The sequence below is a fragment of the Equus quagga genome, chromosome 4, assembly GCF_021613505.1.
Source record: "Equus quagga isolate Etosha38 chromosome 4, UCLA_HA_Equagga_1.0, whole genome shotgun sequence".
In the NCBI taxonomy this organism is placed as follows: Eukaryota; Metazoa; Chordata; class Mammalia; order Perissodactyla; family Equidae; genus Equus; species Equus quagga.
In genome coordinates, this window is record NC_060270.1 from 14772208 (window position 1) to 14793717 (window position 21510).

General features: G+C 40.4%; 1 protein-coding gene across 1 annotated transcript in view; it reads right to left on the reverse strand.

Moving 5' to 3' along the window:
- Positions 1-11552: 11552 nt before the first annotated feature.
- The window catches only part of BTLA (B and T lymphocyte associated), a 29781-nt gene continuing 19823 nt past the window's right edge, over positions 11553-21510 (reverse strand). The window contains exons 3-6 of the mRNA XM_046659208.1: positions 19979-20014; positions 18696-18836; positions 16840-16886; positions 11553-13837 (exon numbers count right to left, since the gene is read on the reverse strand). Of these exons, the coding sequence (XP_046515164.1) occupies positions 13562-13837; positions 16840-16886; positions 18696-18836; positions 19979-20014 (500 nt within the window). The 3' untranslated portion in view covers positions 11553-13561. The remainder of the gene's footprint in view (positions 13838-16839; positions 16887-18695; positions 18837-19978; positions 20015-21510) is intronic.

The following is a 21510-nucleotide window of genomic DNA, read 5'->3' on the forward strand; positions in this document are numbered from 1 at the left end:
TTTCTTTTTTTTTTTTTAAATTAGAAATTTTTTTTTTTTTTTAAGATTTTATTTTATTTTTTTTCCTTCTTCTCCCCAAAGCCCCCAGGTACATAGTTGCATATTCTTAGTTGTGGGTCCTTCTAGTTGTGGCATGTGGGACGCCGCCTCAGCGTGGTTTGATGAGCAGTGCCATGTCCGCGCCCAGGATTCGAACTGACGAAACACTGGGCCGCCTGCAGCGGAGCGCGCCAACTTAACCACTCGGCCACGGGGCCAGCCCCTTAACTCATTTTTTTTTAATTATGGAAGATACCTCTTATGAGAGTTTTCAGGACTTTAAGTGGTATGGCAGCAATGACATAGTAAAACATGTAGTCTTCACAGGTGTAAAAGCATTTGGGAGTTTCCCGCCCGGCAGTGTAGTGGTTAAGTTAACATGTTCTGCTTCAGCGGTGCAGGGTTCACAGCTTCCCATCCTGGGTGCGGACTTGCACGCCACTCCTCAAGCCATGCTGTGGCAGCATCCCCCGTACGAAATAGAGGAAGATTGGCACAGATGTGAGCTCAGCGACACTCCTCCTCAAACAAAAAGAGGAAGCTGGCAAAAGATGGTTATCTCAAGACCAACCTTCCTCACCAAAAAAAAAAAGTGTTTTGGAAAAAGATCCTAACATTTGAAAGAGAAAAAAATATTTTAATTATGAAATTTGAATACTTGCCAGAGGAGAAAAGTATTATATTAAATGCTGATAGAAGTCCTTAAGAGTAGTAAGTGCTAGCAAGTCGTTGTTATATTTGGGATGTAAATTTTAATATTGAAGTGTCAGAAAAATGTATCTTATTATACCATTTTTTAAAAAATTCGTGAATTCTATTTTAAATTAAAGATGTGACAGAATGAAAAAAAAACAGTATAAGGTAATTAAATTTTAAATATTAATTTATATTTAAAATATGTTGGTATTTCAATTTGTAATTGTCTACTTGTTTCTTATTATATGTGTATATTTATGTGTGTGTGCATCACATGTGTATTTGAATGTATATGTGTGTTACATGTGTACAGGTAGGTGTTAACATTCGGTGAAAACGTATATCAAGATTATTGCATGTGTATTCACATGTGTGTGTGTATTACATACGCACATGATAATGGTATGTGTGCATGTGTATTATTGGATGAAACATATATAAAAATGTTGTGCCATCAGGCGTAATTAAATAACATCTTAAAGCAAGTGTTGCTGATAAAAATTGTTTAATTAGAGTCTAGCTAACACAGATGTTTAACTGTGTTAAGGCCTTTGCCAGCCATGGCTGAGATTTCCCACCCTAATTTCAAATATATCAAATTAAACCACTGCAATTTAATGTGATCATGATCTGATTGCCGTTAATCCATTGTTATGTCATAGTTAGGAGGAAAAATGGGAAATTTTAAATAAGTTCCCAAAGGAAAAACGAGATGCCACTTTTCGTTGTAGGATTGAGGAGAAGGGTCTTATGCAAATGGCTTGCTGGTTTCCTGATACTTGGTTATTAAAGAATTACCTTGGAGATAATATGCATAATGCTGAGCATTTTGTAATAGTATATGTATGATATACACAATTAGGTTTAAATTCTATGTAATATATAATTTTTTGTGTGAGGAAGATTGCCCCTCAGCTAACATCTGTGCCAATCTTCCTCTATTTTATGTGGGCTGCCACCACAGCAAATCTTGATGAGTGGTACCAGGTCCGCCTCTGGGATCTGAACCAGTGAACCCAGGGCCGCCAAAGTGGAGTGCATGAACTTAACCACTACACCACCCGGCCGGCCCCTATGCAATATTTTTTAAAGAAAAAATTAATTTTAACTACATAGAATTTAGAAACCTTAAACAGCAAAGAATATCTGGGACAAAATTATTTTGAAGTATGTATTGAGCTACTTTTACGGTTTCTTGTAATAACTTATAGCTTAGATGGTCTTTATTGTTTCAAATACTTCGACCTGGCCATCAAACTTAACTATGGTTTAAGTAACAGTGTACAGATCAATTCAGTCAAAATATAGTACGTATACTATCCAATTCCAGCAATTCCAATGAAAAGAAAACATATTCAAAAGAATTATATTTAAATTGTCTATATTCAAAAAGGCTATTTTAGGAAATATAATTCTAACAAAATTCAATAAGAGCAGCAGTAGAATCAAGTAAGTAATTGCAGTTAAACTAAAAAGAAGCAAATTTTTAGAGAGAGAGAACACAGGCAAATATTCTCCGTGGTTTTGGGTGTCTGGGGCCTGACTGCTTTGAAAGTGGAATCAGACCTGCATGGGACTCAGGATCCCTGAGCTCTCACCCCTTAACCCTCTTATTCCTCTGAGACCTGATGATCCAGGGGACCCTCTGATGCTCTAGGGCCTGTGCTCAGGGCTGTGTGTGGAATAGCAGAGCCAGAAGGACCACTGAGGAAAAGCTGGAATTTAAATTCTCCTTCAGCCAGTTTTGTTTGTTGTGGCCATTTTCTTTCCTTAGCTCATGGAGCTTTTTCTGAGTCAACAGAGCTGCCAAAAAGCTTTCTAGAGCTTTTTCTCTCATAGGAGATAAGCCAGGTTTGATAAAAAAAAAAAAAAAAGAAGAAGAGGACTTTTCTAATTCTTTCTCAAGCCCTTTTATTCCAGACTATCTTTTCCAGGATGTTTGTATAGCAAACAGCCTTGGAAGATGGAGAAGATGTCTGCCTCCAGAGCAAAGAGCAGACACGCTTACTCCCCACTAAAAAAGGATCAGTTTTCCTAAGTTTCCAGTTCCTCTCCTGTAATGAACCCACCGTTTGTGCAGGCATCCATCTGGGCCCATCTGCATCACCCCTGTGGGACTTGAGGGGGAAAGGGAACTGACACAAATATGCTGATATTCATGCTGTTCACTGTGGCATAAATGAGAACATCTTTTGTCTCTGGTCCAGGAATCTCATATCTTCTCCCAGCAACCATAAAACAATGGCAGGCTAACTTCTCAGCTTGCAAGTAAGATAAAATCTCAGACCTTTTACAGTTCTTGATGTTAAACTAAAAATTATGTATAGTGTAATTCTATTTATATCAACTTCAAAAGCATTCAGGCTAATATATGGTATTAGGAGTCAAGATAGTTTTCTTGGGGAGCAGAAGCATGGTTTGGAGCAGGCAGTAGAGGAGTTTCTGTTTTGCTAGTCATATTCTGTCTCTTGGTCTGAAAGGGTGCTGATTACATAAAAGTATTTAATTCTAATTCAACAGTCTATGCACTTATTATTTGTGCTTTTTTTCTCAATGAATGTTTTAATTCTATAAGATTTATACTTGAAAAAAAAAAAAAAACAGGGCCAGCCTCAGTGGCCTATTGGTTAAGTTTGATACACTCCACTTTGGTGGCCCAGGTTCAGATCCCAGGCGCGGACCCACACCACTCATCTGTGAGTGGCCATGCTGTGGTGGCGGCTAATACAAAAAGAAAAAAAGGGGAAGACAGGCAACAGATGTTAGCTCAGAGTGAATTTTCCTCAGCAAAAAAAGAAAGAAAGAAACAGCAGAGGTGGTGACCAGGATACTGCAGATTGCTAAACCAATGAATTATAAAATATGTGGAACTAAGTATCCATACCTCAAAAAAAAAAAAAAAACTGGAAAAAGAACTGAGTATGCTTAGCCAAAAGGTAAGAGAAATGGAGGAGAGATCCAGGAGAAAAAATACACTTTTAGTTGAGATTTCAGAAGTAGAGAAGAGTCAAGGAAGAAGATATATGCTATTTGAAATACAGAATTTCAAGGATAAAAAAATAATTTCTGAGATTATCTAGTCAGGAAAAGGAGGAAACAAACAAGTTACCTAAAATGGAAAAAAAATTGTATTTCCAACAGACTTTGTTTCCATAATGCTCAATCTCAGAAGCAAATAGAACAGTAGCAACATCATTTTGAAAGAAAAAAACTGACCCAAGAATTCTGTATCCGGCTAAGTTACTATCTATATATTAGGGCAAGAGAAGTATACTCTCCAATGTAGATGGATTACAAAAATACACCACCCATTTACCCTACTGGAAAAAAAAATTGGAAGAAATATTCCAGCTACCTGAGAAATAAATCTACATCAATGTCCAAGAACAGATAGAGATAGTGCAGAAGAGAAAACAACAAACCGCTAAAAGAACACTGAGTACTTTCAATATGGTTATAAATCACTCAAAGATGGTTACATAAAGCATGAGGCAATATAATATTTTACCTGACAGAATTTCTACATCTCAGGCCTCCAAATAGCCCTATACTAGTAGCATACAGCTGTGGAGGATTCTGCCCATTCTGGGTGGGAAATCTACCAGTCCGAGAAAGAGTCTTTGCCGTTGTTGGAGTTGTGAGCCGGAAGTAGCCTTAAGACCCTCCTGGTACCCTCTCCTGCCTGACTTCTCTGCAGTGTCTAGCTTATCTTCCTACCCACTGACTAGATACAAACAGCTGGTATAAAGCATCCCCCAGACATTTCCATCAGGGAAGCCAAGATCATTTTTTGAGGATTATCCTTCTTTAAGTTCAGGCATTAGGTTTCTGAGATCCAATCTTTCAATTACAGCCCTCTGACCTATTTAATCACCAGATTTAGGCTGATTTATTCCCTGCACATGTGCCCCAGAAGGAACACTAAAAGTACAGATGGATGGAAGTTTATAAACTTTTCCAAGTCTTAATAAAGTTTAACAATTGATAAATATTTTGGGTTTAAAAAAAGGAGGGTCAGGATTGACTAAAATTTCATCAAATCTTATGAGGCAATAACCAAATAAAAAGAGGTTAGAAAGCGCCAATTTTCTCAAGCTAGCTTACAATGGTTAGAAATGATAGCTCCAAACTGAACAACCATAGATTGAATTGTTTTTCAAATTTTTGGGAATTTGTAATTTCGTCAAATGAAAATTCTGTGTAGAGACTGGACCACATAAGTTCTCAAAGTTTGTTTGAGTGATATTAATGTTTAGTGTGTATCTCTAAGAAATACAAATTAGACAATATTATAGTAAATCTCTTCCAAGGAAGTATTCCAAGCAATAACAGAGCTGGCCCATGGATTGACTGCTGTATTAAATTGGGTCTTATGTTTTAGGGGTTTCTTTGGTTCATAACCAAACATTAGTAATCACTCCATAATCTTTTACCTTTTATGATTCTTGAGGACCTCCCGACAATAATAAAATACTGTTTATAATAACAGACATCTACCATTTATTGAGTGCTCACCTGTGAACCCATAGAAAATTTAAGGCCCAGGCATTGCTTTAAAGTCACGGGAATCGTCTGGTTGGGTAAGATGGCGTTGTCTCAAAAGCTGTGATTGACAAGGTGCAAGGCTATCTAACCCCTAAGAACATGAAAGAGATGCAAGCCTTTGTGGGGATTTGGGGGTTTTTGAGGACTTTTATTCCCCACCTGGTACAGTGCCTCCATCCCTTATACCACCTGATAAAGAAAGGGCACGTGTGGGACTGGGGATCAGAGCAGCAAGCTGCCTTTGAGAAGATAAACATACTAGGGAAGTAGATTAAAGCTCTGGGCATCTCCCAAGCAGGGCTACCATTTGAGTTAGATGTGTCTGTGATTCCAGAAGCTATGGGTTGGGTACTGTGGCAGAGACAACAGAAGGAGAGAGTACCCCTAGGATTTTGATCCCAGTTCTAAAAGATGGCAGAAAACTGATATATCCCCTTAGAGCCACAGCTCCTGGCAGTGTCCACAGTGCTCCTCCTGGTAGAACCTCTCAGGCAGGAGCAGCATATCGTGGTAAGAACTTACCTTTCTACCAAGGGGTGGATTGAGAATACGTTCCATCAACCCACCTCTGCTGTGGCTCAAACTCCCACTTTGACTAAGTGGCATGCCTATTTGCAGCAGAGGAGTACCCTGTCCTCCAGTCCACTGTCTCTAGAAATGTGGGGGCTGCTTGGCCCTGTAGAGTATGTAGATCCTCCAGATGCCCCCCACCCCCAACTCCTGTGGTGGCACCTGTAGCCTGTAAAGGGAGAGTTGGGGAAATTCCTACTGATGCTTGGTATACAGATGGATCCAGTCAAGACAGTATGTCCACATGGACTGCAGTCATTATTCAGCGTAACACTGACACCATCTGAATGGTAACAGAAACGAACTACAGCAGGACCCAACTCAGAGCAGTTTGGCTGGTGATCACTCATGAGCCCTGGTGGTAACCATTTGTAATGACAATTGGGCTGTTCTAAAGGGATCAACCCTATGGCATGGAGAATAAGAAGCTGAGGGATGGATGATCATGAATAAACCCTGTGGGGTCAGGATATGTGGGAAGACATTTGGATCTGCTTGCAAGAGCCTGAGGAAGTCCTCATTGTCTTTCATGTCCCGGCTCATAAGGAACTGACACCCTCTGGCAATCAGGAAGCTGATACCCTAGCCCAGGTACAGGCCCTAACAACTGATCCTTCAGTAGATACAGCAGATTGAGTGCATAGGAAGAGCAGCCACTGAAGCATGTGGATGGGATGGTGTATTGCCAAGGATGCTCAATTACTGTTGAAATACAGTGACTTGGTTAGTACACTAACAGCCTGTCTTCTGTGTTCTAAACCATGCCCAAGGCAATTGCCAAAGAAGTCTGGGCCCATCCACTGGAGTTCCCAACTGGTAAGAAATTGGCAAATTGATTATACTGGCCCCTTCCCTCCAAATGGGGTTCTAAATATGCCTTGGATTGTGTAGACACCACGTCTGGCTTAGCCCAAGCTTTCCCCTATCATTGTGCAAACAAAGCCGCCACCATTAGGGGATTAGAGAAGCTGAGTACCATGTATGGATACTCTTGTCACATACAGTGATTGGGGATCACATTTCAAAGGTCATGTCATGATGTGCAAGACTGGACAAAAGAACATGGCACTGAATGGAGGTTCCATCTCTCCTATAACCCACGAGAAGCAGGGTTGGTAGAAAAGAAAGATGGAATATTAAAGCAGCAAATTAAATTATTAACAGGTAAAATCACCTTGGGTGGGTGGACTAAAGTACTATCCCAAGCTTTAATGCATCTGAATGATCAGCCAGTAGGGTCCATTGCTCCATATGCCAGACTGGGAAGCCCAGCCAAGGCACCCAATACCACAAAGGTATAGAAGTCTTGGGAGACAGCCATTGCTCCAACTCTTACCATGGATCAACATGCCATGCTGCTGAAAACACCAAGCCTCACTGTATCTGTGAAAGAAATTACCTGCTGGGATTTGCAATGGGACATCCTACCAAGATGGGTGAGTTACTTCAGACTCCTGGGGGAAGAGGAAATACTCAATCTCCACTGGGATCCCACTGTCCTGCTTCAAGCCGGATCTGTGGAAACGCACTATACCTGGAATGGAACATGCACATTGAAAAAGGAGAGAATGTGGGGGTTCTGGTCTGGTATATCCCACCCCCAGTCCATCTCCTAATGCCTGCCAGTGCTGCCTCCCTCAGCCAACACATATGATATTCACAGCCACGTCAAGTTCTTAAAGATGCCAACCTCCCTCTCCTCAAGGCCAGGTGGGCATGTTCTGTTTTCCACTGGTACAATCATTTAGCCACCGTCTTTTTCCCTCCATTGGCCTGGAGGACATTATAGCACACATAGAAGCCCTTACTAAATTCGACCAGGAAGCCAGCAAAGCCTGTCCTTACCGAACCCAGAAACGTCTCTAATGAGAAAAGCTGTCCTCCAAAACAGGAAGGCCTTGGACATTATCACTGCCTCACAAGAAGCCGCCTGTGCCATTATGCAAACAGAATGTTCTGTGCTCATACTTGATGAGTCTGCTAATGTATCATCTTTATTATATCACATGAAAACACAGGTGAACGCCCCGAGTGATTTAACCCCCAGACTAAGGGACTTAATCAATCAGTGGTTTCCATCATAGGGCTCTTGGTGGAAAAAGTTGTCACTGATTTTGGTAATCATTGACTTCATCTGTTTTCTCTTACATGTGCCTCTGCTGTTGCTGTGACATCAGCCCCCAGTGCAGCCAGCTATCTGCCAAATGAGCCACCGCCATGCTAGCACTACCCCTTGATTACTGCTCAGGGCACATTACAAAGGTGGGGGGTGTATATGGTTAAAGGAGAAGGGACGTAAAACATTGTAAGAGCCAGTCATGAGGGATGAAGTGTTAGAAGAGGTCACCAAAAAGACGTGACTGCTAGTTGACCCATGAGCTGGATCTGGGCAACTGGATTCTCCTCACCCCTTCCCCTGTCCTTGGAACGTGTGGCTTGCTTGCCTTCCCTGCTCCCAGAAGCTGCCCCAACGATACAGGCTTGAGATAGTAATGTGGTGATGAGCCTGTCTGGACTATATATGAGACTGAACCCAGGTAAGTCCTCTATATAAACTTTAAGATTCTGGTGGGTGTGTGTGGAAATCTACTCACCTTGTAGTACCCAAACAAGCCTCATCAGTAAGTTCCCTTGCTTATAAACCTGCCACCTGCCAATCTGGCATGGCCTGCCTCTTTCTCCGGTCTCACCCTGTCTTGGGAGTACAGAGTACAGGGCTGGTTTCAGATTACACCCAGGAAGCCCCCAAGGTCGCACAACAGAACCTCTCACCCTTTTACCACATTAACTTCAGGAAGGAACCATTGCATCAAAGGCAAAGGACACTGTCATCACTTCTCCGGCTCTCATTCATTTGCAATTAAGGAGGTTTGGAGCACACTGACATCTCCCACATGGCTTGTTGGGTATGTCTCTTTAGACTCAACTCTTCCCAAAAACAGGTCCCAAAGTCAAGCAGGATTTAGGTGGAGGAATTGGTAGGAAACTTACTTTGTCTTTGGACCCAAGCCATGCTTGCCAATTCACCTTTCCTATCAATATTAGTCTTTCCCCCAATTTGACTCCTTTAATTTCTCAACTGATTAAGAATTTACAGACACAGAGGAATGTGATTAATTAGTTTCCCTCAAAAACCCCAAATAGCATCTCAGGACCACGGATTCTACTAAAGTGAATAAGACGTGGTCCTTATACACAAGGAACTTACAGTTAGGTGTTTCATGGCACTTTACACCTACCTCCATGACAGAATTCCACTATCAGCTCACAATTTTTTGTTTGGTTTCTACCTCTTTGTCTGTACTGCAAGCACTGAGAGGCAGGAAGGGAATCTTTCTCACACACGACACCGCAGAAGCTAGCAAACCAGTAGGTACCTAGTATGTGATCATATGTCGTTTGCAGATAAAGCAATTCTCATGGAATGTTTACCCTGACTCACTTCAGAATAGGGCCTGATTTTAAAGATTAATACCCAGAACTTCCTTTTGAACCTGTAACTTGATTTCTAGCACAGGATTTTCAGTTCCTGTGTTCTCAAGTTCAGCACAAACATTCTATAAAGTATTAATGTTTTCTTTCTCACTTGCCATTTTTACTTTCTGGGCTGGGTGGTGAGGCCCTTCCTGTTTCTACCTAAAATAGGACTTTCCAAATGAGTCTGTTTTATGAATGTGACTTGGCTTCCTGCCACACCTGTCTCCGGAGGCAGGGGGCGGGGAAGGGGAGGATAGCAGGGGGAGATAGAGTTCATAAAGGCTAAATGGATCACAAGCTTTAAAAATCACTTGAGGGATCTTGTGAAAATGCAGATTCTTGTTCAGTAGGTAAAGCCAGAGATTCCGCATTTCTAATAACTCCCAGGATGCCCATGCTACTGATATGAGGGCCATCCTTTGAGTAGCAATGGACTAGAAAACTGACTTCACAAACACAATCACTCATTCCTTAAACATTATTTACTTCTACCATGTGCCAAGTACTGGGTTAAGAAACTAAAGAGGAATGTGACATAATCCTCACCCATAAGAAGTCCACAATCTAATGTGGCGACAAACATAATGACAAATAAGTGCTGATATGACCATTAGCATAATGATATGACCATAAACAGAATGAGAAGACAAGACATAGACTGGGAGAAAACATTTGCAAAAGACACATTTGATAAAGGATTGTTATCCAAACTATACAGAGAACTCATAAAACTCAGCAATAAGAAAACAAATAACCTGATTAAAAAATGGGCAAAAGATCTGAACAGACATCTCACCAAGAAGATACACAGATGGCAAGTATATGAAAGGATGATCAACATCATATGTCATCAGGAAGTTTCAAATTAGGACAATGGGATACTACTACACACCTATTAGAATGGACGAAATACAGAGCGCTGACAACACCAAGTGCTGATGAGGATGTGGAGCAACAGGAACTCTCATTCACTGCTAGTGGGAATACAAAATGGTCCAGCCACTTTGGAAGGCAGTTTGGTAGTTTCTTACAAAACTAAACATACTCTTACCATATGATCCAGCAACCATGTTCCTCAGTATTTGCTCAAAAGTGTTGAAAACTGATGTCTACACAAAAACCTGCACCCGGATGATTACAGCAGTTTTATTCATAATTGCCAACATTTGGAAACAACCAAGACGTCCTTCAGTAAGTGGTTGGATAAACTGTGATATATCCAGACAATGAAATGTTATTCAGTACTGAAAAGAAATGGGCTATCAAGCCAAGAAAAGACAGGGAAGAACCTTAAATGCATATTATTAAGTGAAAGCCAATCTGAAAAGGCTACATACTGTATAGTTCCAACTATATGACATTCTGCAAAACTATGGAGACAGTAAAGTGATCAGTGGTTGTCAGGAGTTTGGAGGGAGGAAAGGATGAGTAGATAAAGCACAGGAGATTTTTAGGGCAGTGCAACTATTCTGTAGGTTACTAGAATAAAGCATATATGTCATTATACACTTATCAAAACCCATAGAATTACACCACCAAGAGTAAACCCTAATGTAAACTATGGACTTTGGTTGATAAAATGGTGCATCGGTGTTGGTTCGTTGATTGCAGCAAATGTACCACCCTGGTGAAGGATGTTGATGATAGTGGAGGCCACGCAGATTAGGAGGCAGGGGGTAAATGGGAACTCTTTACATTCCACTCAACCTTGCTGAACCTAAAACTGCTCTTTAAAAAAGGATATATGGAGATAGATACAGATGTGATCAGTTTAGAGAATAAATTCTGGGGCCTGGAAAGTTTTGATTGGTGGACAAAACTGATCAAATAAACCACATATGCCAAACTGGCCTCTACATTGAGAAACCTATATTAAAATTACGGGGAGTGTCTTTTAACAGTGAAAATTATGGAGCCATATCTCCGGAATTAGAACTTCTAGTGCTGGGAGTTGATAATCAACAGGTTGATAATCTAACAAGTTTTTCAGGCTGTTTTCATGTGCCATCAGGTTTGAGAATCACTCTTCTATTTCACACCCATGCATTTTTTGATACAAAAGCCAATACCGAATTGATTCCAAATAAGTTTTAATAACTTTACTTTCTTATTGGGAACAACCAACAATCTTAAAATTCATGGAAAATCATTAAGTTATGTACATATTCTTTTTCTCACATTTCATTAATGAAATAAGCCATGTAAATAAGACTGAAATAGATTTATTTGGGAAATACATATATAACTCTGACACCTTTTATTAAGAAGAAATAAAAGCATAAATGATTTATGATTTTGGCAGGATGGTACAAATACATATATAAATCATTTACAGAGATGAAATCATTATCAACATTGTCTTTACTGTAAGGCATGCTAAGAATATTATAAACAATAGACAGAAATATCTTGTTTTTTAAATTCAAGAAGATTATGAAGGAACTGTTCAGCTTTGTGAGTTTATCTGATAAGGACAGCAAAATGCATCCTCCCCATACTTCCTGTTTCTATTTTTAAGAGTACCGCAAGAAGCTATTCTAATACGCCTTTTGTACCTAAGTTTCCCAAAAATGCAGCTTGGCTAAAAGAGTCTACCTAGAATTAGGGTTACTCAAAATTCTAGGTTTAACGATATCATACTGGCTAGAAAATAGTGACTCTAAAACAACACCCGTAACCCCAATCTAAGGGGCAAAATCTTAATGCCAAAGTTACATAAGAAAAGCTTGGCCACAAAAATCTCAAGTTCATCTTTTGGGACAAAAAATTTTACTCCTGTCCCCATAATTTCATACATTACTTTCATACATTTTTTTGTAATGACCCGCTTACTCTATATTTTGAGCTTCTTTAGCGAACTGAAATAGAACTTCAGCTTGTCAGTTTCTCTTGTACAATTTCTGTAAGTCACCTACCCTTCCTTCTACGCACTAACTCACACACACACACGCACCCCCGCATTCGTTTGTGCAGCAGCTCACACATTGGTTCAAATGGGTCCTAACCTTTGCTATCCACTTTGTATGAGGTCTATTGTATTACTAGTAGCAGCACCTGAGAACCTGAATAGCCTCAAGCTGTTGAAAAAAGTTGTAGGCTGTTTTTGAAATAATTAGACTCAAGAACTCTGGAAATTTAGAAAATCTGGAAGCATCTCTTCTTGCTATACTCTTCAGTAGCTGCAACCTCAGTATTTTTAAAGGAATGGTTATCAAACTGTAATACTTCACTATCTGATTTTCTCTTCCTTAATAAGAAGAACAGCAAGACACAGATGTGGCGAATGAAAGTATGTTGACCTATACAGGCCAATTAAATATTTTGGACTTTTCTCCATTCTATTAATTGTGCTTTTAATTTGCTATGAGGTCAACCATGAAGCAGTTTAAGCCATCGATCTGCCCTTGCCTGACAATAATCTCACTGATTTTTATACCTGTTCAGATACCTGTAAGTATGTTAATTCAGCAGCATTATGTCACATTCATATATATTAGTCTATGTGACCCAAACACTGAGTCACCATTTTGTTTATAAATGCACCATACATTAGTTGCTCCATGACTACCTATGTTTGCTTAGCAATCTAACAGGGCGGATATAATAAGCACTTGTTTGTCAGATATGGGGAACATCTACCTCGCTTCCAGTTGCTGTACTCCACATCTTTATTGCACCATTTATTCTTTCCATTCTTTTGTAATATCACCAAATCTAAAGTTATTTCTCCTTTACATTTAAGAAACCCCAGTATTAGATTGACAGAGCATAATTTCTTATTATGGAAGATTGACTGGAAATAAACATTTCTGTATTTATGACTAGTTAGTTAATTGGGACATTATTTTTCAAGAGAGTGTAGCGAACTGATCCAGATAACACAAACCTCTCTTCCTTTCATGTCTCTGATAGGTCCAAAGAAAATATTGAGTTTGTATATTGGGTAAAATGTAGCTAAATTGAAATGTTCTACTACTCTGCTACTCAGGATATCACATAGTTTCAGAGAGAAGATTTTGTTGTTCAAGGCTATAGTATAAAAGGCTCCCAAAGAAGCACCTGGGAGAAATTTTAGTTATTTGTCCTGTGGACCCTTAAGACCCAAGCACCAACATGAACCTCCTTAAAGTGAAACTTCTCAGGTCAAGGAATGTTCTTTGACATTCTGTGGGCTCAGACAATGGTGCTGACATGCTGATCATTCTGTAGTCATGGCTGGAGACCGGGACCAGATTTAACTCCTCACGCATATAGCGGCATATTCCGTAGGTGCTTCTTTCACATTTCTTGCCTGTCTTGGGTTTATTCCAACGAGGGAATGGTTCAGGGAAGCATAAACAATGCCTTGTTTATTGTCCTCCAGACATGGGTTAGAATAAACCCCAGACTCTTCCTGGACCCCGAACAGGGGGTCATTATCATAAATTCCAGTTTCTGATGGCAGTGTTTGGGAATTTTGCCTGGTGCCCACTTCAGTGTGCTCACTCCTAAAGGGCTGAGGAACATCAGCCTATAAGAGAAGAAAAGAGTGTTTTAAGTCCCACTTAAGGATGTGATAATGCATATCCATTAGTGAACTATGAATGTAGGCTAAACTGAGTCATTATACAGTGAGAGAAATAATCTACTCTTCCTCAATATGCTGCTGACATCTACTTTTTTAGCAGATTCTTGCTGGTTAAAGGATGGAAGGACAAAAACCACTATGTTCCTCTCAGATAGTTATTTTGTGCTGTATTATTAGTCACTTTTGAGGTTGCAGAACGATTTTCGATTCTTCCTCAGGATGAAAAACATAGGCAAAATTAATGAAAGAAGCGTAACATATTCCACAAGGACTTCAGGCAGCTTACAATATAATGGATAATATTAACATAGTTTAGAATAAAATGATTAAAGATAAAGCAGAACAGATATCCTCTAAGAGGGCAGAAAGAATAAACTTTATGGGTTATCCAAGACGTATTATTATGATTTGAAACCTGGAACTGGAAAACTGCTGTCAGTTTTGAGGAGGGGGGAGCCAAAGCTTAGAAAAAGTTCTAAAATATTCCAACTGGTATTTCTATCACAAGAACATTTTTACGCTTCCAAAGACGGTCAAATACCTTAAAGCTTCTGAGAAAAGTGTGAAACTATGGGAATTAAAAATAAAATGGGTCCTGATGGTTTGCACTCTCTTCAGTTATTTGTTAGTCATTCCAAGCTAAACAAGGGGCCCACCTGATAAAAATGAAGATATCATGTTAATGCTAAGGGTTGTTATTTCAAATTTTTTAGTCCCAATTTTGCCAGTCAATTTACGTCCTTGAAGTTTGATCCAGCTCCTTTGAGGTATCGGGTCCACAGTCTGATAGTCTATGTGCCTTATCTGGTCCTTTGTCGTCCACACTGTGATGTACACAGTAGTATGTCTACCCCACCTCCTTGGCAGAGTTCTACCACACGAGCATGTCTGGCTCTATCCTGAGAAGCTAGGAGTTTGACTCCTGAGTACACTGCCTCCCTCCAAGGGGTGACTGCTCAGGAGGTAACACCAAGGCTGGATAATTGAAAGAGGCAGGGATTGCTCTAACCTTCCCAGTCTCTTGGTTCAGAAGGAAGGAAAGTGCTCCAGTCTCCACTCGGAGGAGCCTGGTTAAGGTCTCTTTGGAGGAGCGCAGGAGAAGACTGTCGTGTGATCTAAAACACAGCCATAAATCTTCAATATATCAACAAGGTCCCTGTCCTCCTTTTCAGTCTGTATAAGTCTGTCAACTCAGTTATCTGGCTCCCAACCCCACCCATGGCTCATTTCCATGGAAAACATTCTTAGAATGAGTAGGGTGAAAGGCTCTTTCACACACAGCACTCTGAGGCTGGACCTCTCCTGTGGCACCTCATCAAAGTGGGTGAGTGCCACGTGGCTGGTGCACCATGCTGTGGTGGGTACAGATGACAGACACTGAGGCACTATGCTATTCTATATTTGTATGGCACTTTATGGTTTACAAAGCACTTTTTAAAAAATATATACAATTCAGTGGTTTTTAGTATATGAGCACTTTTATACCCTTGAAGGACCATTCTGGAATAAGTTGGGAACTCTGGCTTTTATATGTACCTGCCAACCTTTTACCAGTTGCTTTCTCTACTGTGGATTCCTATTCCACTGGTTCCCATACAACTTCCTTCTTAAGAAATCTTTAGTCTCAAAGATCTAATATGGCATCTCTTTGATTATTTTCTGAAATGTTTCACAATTCATATGAGGGCAAAACTGTGAATTCCTGTGAAAGACAGGAACACCTTAAAACTAAATTCTCAAATAATTACAACAACAGAAACACCCCGCCTGAATTCAACTTCAAATCATAAATAATTTGTCCTGCTTACGCAGGAAGAAATATAACTACATTTTAACCAATCGGGGCTTTGCTTGGACAGTAAATTATTTTTTAAATGGTTTCATAGCTCTCAGATTTGATTGTAACAAAATGTAGTTTGTTGTTGTTCACTATAGAAAGAAAGGAAATAATATTTAAGAAAATGCCCCTACTTGAGGAAATGAAACCTTAGCATCTAACGCAATGATGCCTACTGATTCTTACTAAAACCTTAATTCAAGTTTATCAAGTTGAATGTATTTGGTTTGATTTAAAATTAGGCAACCTGGTGGGGAATGCTGAATGCCATTTAATATTATATGTAGAATTATTGGCTGTATCTGCCTCTGGTATTTCTGGAAATTTCAAGAAGTTTACTGCATCTTTATCTCTAGTCTTCTGTATTGAAACAACCCCCCCAAAGTCCTTTGCAATACCTCACTTACGACTATTTGTTTTTAACAAAAAAGCTTCATAAAATTTTTTTCAGAAATATGTTGCCTCATCTTGCATTCTTTTTTGGGTTTCTATATTTACACAATATTGAACCCAAAAGAAAGGCCTAAGTTTATATTTTAAGAACTTTTCGGAAAACTTGGCACGGTCTCCAAGAGGCCCTTTGTCTGGGAAGTCTCTTCCTCAAGGAGCCCACACACATCCCGAGGGACCTTTGCATAGTAACTGGACCTGTGATCATGCCTCTTTATCTGCTGGTGTGATCTGTCAAGAAACCACACCTTGTTTTATGAGGTTGTTTATAGTTTATTCTCTCGTTAACTCTCAACTCTCTTCCCGAAAGACTTTAAGATATTTTTGTGAGGATAAATGAATAGCCTGGTCACATAACTGGCCAAGAGTAGAACCAAGGTAATACAATTCAGTCTCTGACTTTTCTGCTTAGGGTCTCTACTGCCACCCACGCCCTTCCAAAGGACCACTTATTATGAGACTTGTTAATCCTGAACAATCTTTGCAGATGGAGGTGAATGTAAAATAAATACATTTTTAAAGTAAGTCGATAAATACAGTACTTAGAACAGTGCCTGGCATACGATAAGTGTTACACAGACTCATTACATTAAGAAACAGAAATATTGACGTGGTATAACACAGATTGCATTTGTTTTAACAGATACACTAAACATACCAGGTTAATTTCCCTTCCTGTTGTATCAGAAGGCTTCTTTTGTTTCCCTGGAATTCAAAAAGAAAAATAAGAAACCAAAAGGAATGAAGAACACCACAAAGTTCTTCCCCAGTGTCCTGCAAGTTAGGGTTGTGGTAAGAATATGGGTTACGAAATAGATTGCTAGGTTGAAATTCAGCCCCCAGAGCAGGGGTGGGATGCCTTCCCACCATGCTTACCCACTTGCCTACCAGCGTTGTTACTAGTTTCGACTTGTCTATTTGCTGTGACTAGCATGGCACACACACCCCAGTTGTGAGAACTATGCTGCCCGTTTTGTTCACTGGTTCCTCACTTCTCACTGCAGAGAGCCCTGTGGCACATCCAAGAGGAAGGAGCAGAATCTAGCACATCACTTTAAAAAGGCTGGAAATCCTTGTTCTGGGGACATTCTGTACTCAGTGCCAGACAAACTGCTGTCCTGTCACCTACCTAGCCAGGATCTCCTGTTGCCTATTTGGCTTTGGATGTGGTAAATCAAAGGATTTACTCCTGCCTCTTTTCCTGAAATTCTGAGATAAGTTACAGCAGCCTTAGGAAAAGTGGTGAAACCTGGAGAGCGACCATGGGAAGGGCCTCGGAGTTGCAGATGTGGAGTTGGGGTTACAGAGGATTCCCTCAGCATTCTGAGAAGGTTCTGGGCTCCGAGAGTGCTCACCACAAAACACCAGAAGCACTTTTGCCCAGACAAAGCTTTCTCTTGTGGCAAAAATAAGGGTTGCTCTGTCTAGCTTAGTTTCTATAGTTAGACTGTGGCTGCTGTTATGGGAAAAGGGATGGGAGGAGTTGGCGTAGAAGAAGAGGAAGAGGGAGAGCTGAGGTGGTTTAGACCAGAGCTAGGTCAGGAGTCTCCAGGGGCCGGCCCCGTGGCCGCGTGGTTAAGTTCGCACGCTCAGCTGCGGTGGCCCAGGGTTTTGCTGCTTCGGATCCTAGGCGCAGACATGGCACCACTCATCAGGCCACGGTGAGGTGGCGTCCCATATGCCACAACTAGAAGGACCTGCAACTAAGATATACAACTACGTACCAGGGGGGATTTGGGGAGATAAAGCAGAAAAAAAGATTGGCCACAGTCGTTAGCTCAGGTGCCAATCTAAAAAAATAAAAGAAAACACTCAATACATGGTATTTATAAAAAAAAAAAACAAGAAAGAATTCTCCAAATATCTCTCCATTACTGTGTTTAAGTGTTCACTCATGACATTGAGGGAATTCTTACAAAGGCAGAAAGGAATTGTTTTCAAAATATCACATCTCTTTCATCATAGCCAAACCCACATTTTCAAATGCTTTATTGTTGGGTGAGGGCTCAGTTAAAGCATGTGTTTGTGATGGCAACAGAAAGCACAGGCATATGAATTTCCTCTGTGGACACTGGGTCTTCATTTAGACAAGGGCGTGTATGACTGCATGATGTGGTGTGGCTGTGAAAAAGAGGACCAGACAGACTAACTCAAATCAGACCTGTTGATCTGAGATTATTTCAACACTCTTGAAGTTTAGAAGAGCTCCTCCTCATGCAAACCTAAGATTGACACAGGTAGAATGAGTAAGTCCCAGCAATGTGCCCTTCTTACCACAAACCTTGCCTGGAGCACCTCACTGTGGTAAGCATGATTTACCGTGACTAAAGGGGAGCTCAATTAATCCATTTGGCTTTGTCGTAGAAGGATGAGTTGTCCCCCAGGAAATCATTATCCATGGTTTATGACACAGTATTGGGAAAGAAAACAATAGGGACCAACTAAAAATCTCTCGTCCCTAGTAATTGAATCCCAAACATATGGCACAGAGCAGCAGAGGGAGACGGAACCCACCTTGGTGCCTTCTCAGGCAGAAGAATAGGTAGAAACAGGTAATGAGCAGAGGCAATCCCCCCAAAGGAAGAAAACTATACAGGATCCATCGTTTGTCCGCTGTCTCTTCCTTGGAGGTTGTTGCTGAGGCACTGGTTGCATCTGAAATGTTAGTCAATGCTAAAGACATTAGGAAATCTGAAATATAGTAGGATTGGCAACACCCTCAGCATTGTCAGAACTTGAATGAAAGAGACCTCCAGCTGATGCTTCTGTTTCTTTTGTAGGAGGCCTTCCCCAAGAACCCCAGGCCTCAGGACTCTCACCCACTTGCTTTATTGCTGAGCATGTGTAGGTGGCTCTGCATTATAATTTAATTTTTGCAAAAATTCTTTAATCTGCTAGGGTTAATCCCCTGTAAAACAATATCCATAACAGTTCTCAGAAAGTGCTTCACCAAGTTCTTTCATTTCCTTTGTCTTATTTAACTCTCATATTTACCACTTAAGAAAAGTAAGGAAGCCGTTATTTTTATCCACTCCCCTGCCTTGCGAAGAATGCCCAAAGTCAGACAGCTAGTGAGTGGCAATTGGGACTCGAGTCAACATATTTCTAATATTAAATTAAAGTTCCTTTAACACAATGCCTTTTTGTTGCTTCATAACTCTTTGGTATCTCCAAATACTGAATACTTTTGGGATCTCAAAATAACTTTGGTATCTCCAAATATGCTTTGCTGAGCATACAAGTAGTACTCATTATTATTGATCAATGTTAATATACATGAAGGCCCTGTTTGTCCCTGGTAGGTTGCAATTTATTAGTGGGTCATGAAATAATTTAATAGATCTCAAATAATGTTAAAAAAAATGAAACATAGAATAGAAAATGTCAGAGTACATCACATCTTTAATTTGATACTTGCGTTAATTTTTTTAATGCAAGAAAGCTTTATTTCTAAATATGTTAGCATATAGATATTCACTTCCCCATATTCTTGGTTTTGGGGTAAAGGTGGTCAGGAGCTACTGGAGCCATGCATAAAGAGGTTTGGTAATTCAGAGTGGCAACAAATGCTGCATTGTTCATGCTGCAGCTGTTGCTTAGATTGGACAAGCAACTCAGTCTTTGTCAGGAGTGACAGACATAGCTGTCTCGGGGAAGTGTATGTTGTGGTAAGGTTCCCACAACAGATAACCTGATGCAAACAAATGCACCTAGTTAAGAAGATCCAACTTGTATTATTTCTCCAGCCACCAAACATTCTAGTTTCCTTAATTTTATTTGACTAGTTTGATACTTACTTATTAGAGGGTGTTCTGAATTGTTTTGAGTCCGTTCTGAAACAGAAAAATACGATAAAGAATTGAAATTGGCGGTGAAAACAGTGAAGGCGTATACTCAGGTCTGTCCAAAATCAGAGCTAGTCTCTGAGAAAACTCCTGCATTTGCACACTAACAGAGAATCCAATGATACAGCTCGAAGGCAATTTGCATAATTGGCAGATCATCACCTCAACGTGACGGACACGAAGTAAATCCCTGGGTTTATTTTGAGGCTCAAAGAAAGACTGTATAATTACAACACAACCTTCATCTGTCTGTGTTCATTCTCTCTTCCCCACTCCATAAGCATAAGGACGGAAGACAGCCTGTATGCTTCCGTTTGGCTCTTGGAATAACAATATACACATTCAGCAGGTGCTCCAAGTGAGTGTAGAAGGCCACGCGGAAAGGATGCTTTTGATGACAAGCTGAAGGAAAGATTGTGTCTCTCACATCCTGGTCACTCACACCATTCCCACTTCCCTGCTAAGGTGATGGCCACCTGCCTTTGTGAAGTTCCTAATCAGGGATGGACCAAGGGTGGGTTGGGGAGGATAGAGTTACAGGTCAATGCATGTTCCAGCGACTGATCCCAGCTCTGCCAGCCTTTCCCCTGGGACTTTGCTTTGCAAAGTGCTTTTCTTCATTCTGGGAGAATATTACTTTTCCAAAAGCATCCAAGCCCTCACTCTGTCAGAGCTTTGTTCTTACATGGATCAATTCTTAACTTGAACATAAAACGCAAAGGAGAGTACGATACAAAACAGAAAAATTTCCAATATCCTCAAAAGATATTTCAAGGGGAGAAAATGGAATATTTTTTATCATACCTCCAAAATTGATTGACAGAAGTCATGGTCCTTAAATATAACTCTGGAGTATATTTTTCTCCTCACCTCATATTCAGTTTACTGAGGATTCCCAGGTACAGAAGGAAAAAGAATTTTCCTTTGACCCTTTCTCTGTTATGTTTGTTCTCATCACTTCATTAAAGGAAAAATTCAAGCCCAGTTCAAAGCCATTTCCTAAATAATTCATTTGAATTTTGTAAAGGAAGCAGGGATGACCAGAGAAATACGACAGTTACCACTTCCTAGGACATTATAATCCTTCATGGGATAAAAGACACTTGCCCATATTACTCCAGTAAGTGATGAATGAGAGGCAGAGACCTTAAATGGCATAAAAATTGATAGAAAAGAGAAATCCCTTCCCCCTAGGGTTAACATGGAAGGCTTCAATAAGAACTTGGGAAATGAGCTGGGCTTGACAGGAGGCATGGAATTTTGATAGGTGGAGGCAGATGAATGAGTGTCCTACAGAGGGGGAGAGCAACATAGGAAGGACTGTGGTGGAAGCATGGCAATGGCAAGGAGGGCTGTTAGGCTGGAGTTGAGAGGTTCTATCCGGAATCCAGAAACAATCCAGAAAGGCCAGTGGGGTTGGACTGTGGAAAGCCTCTGGTTAACAAACATGAGCCTAATATTATAAGCACTGAGGAGTCTCTGCA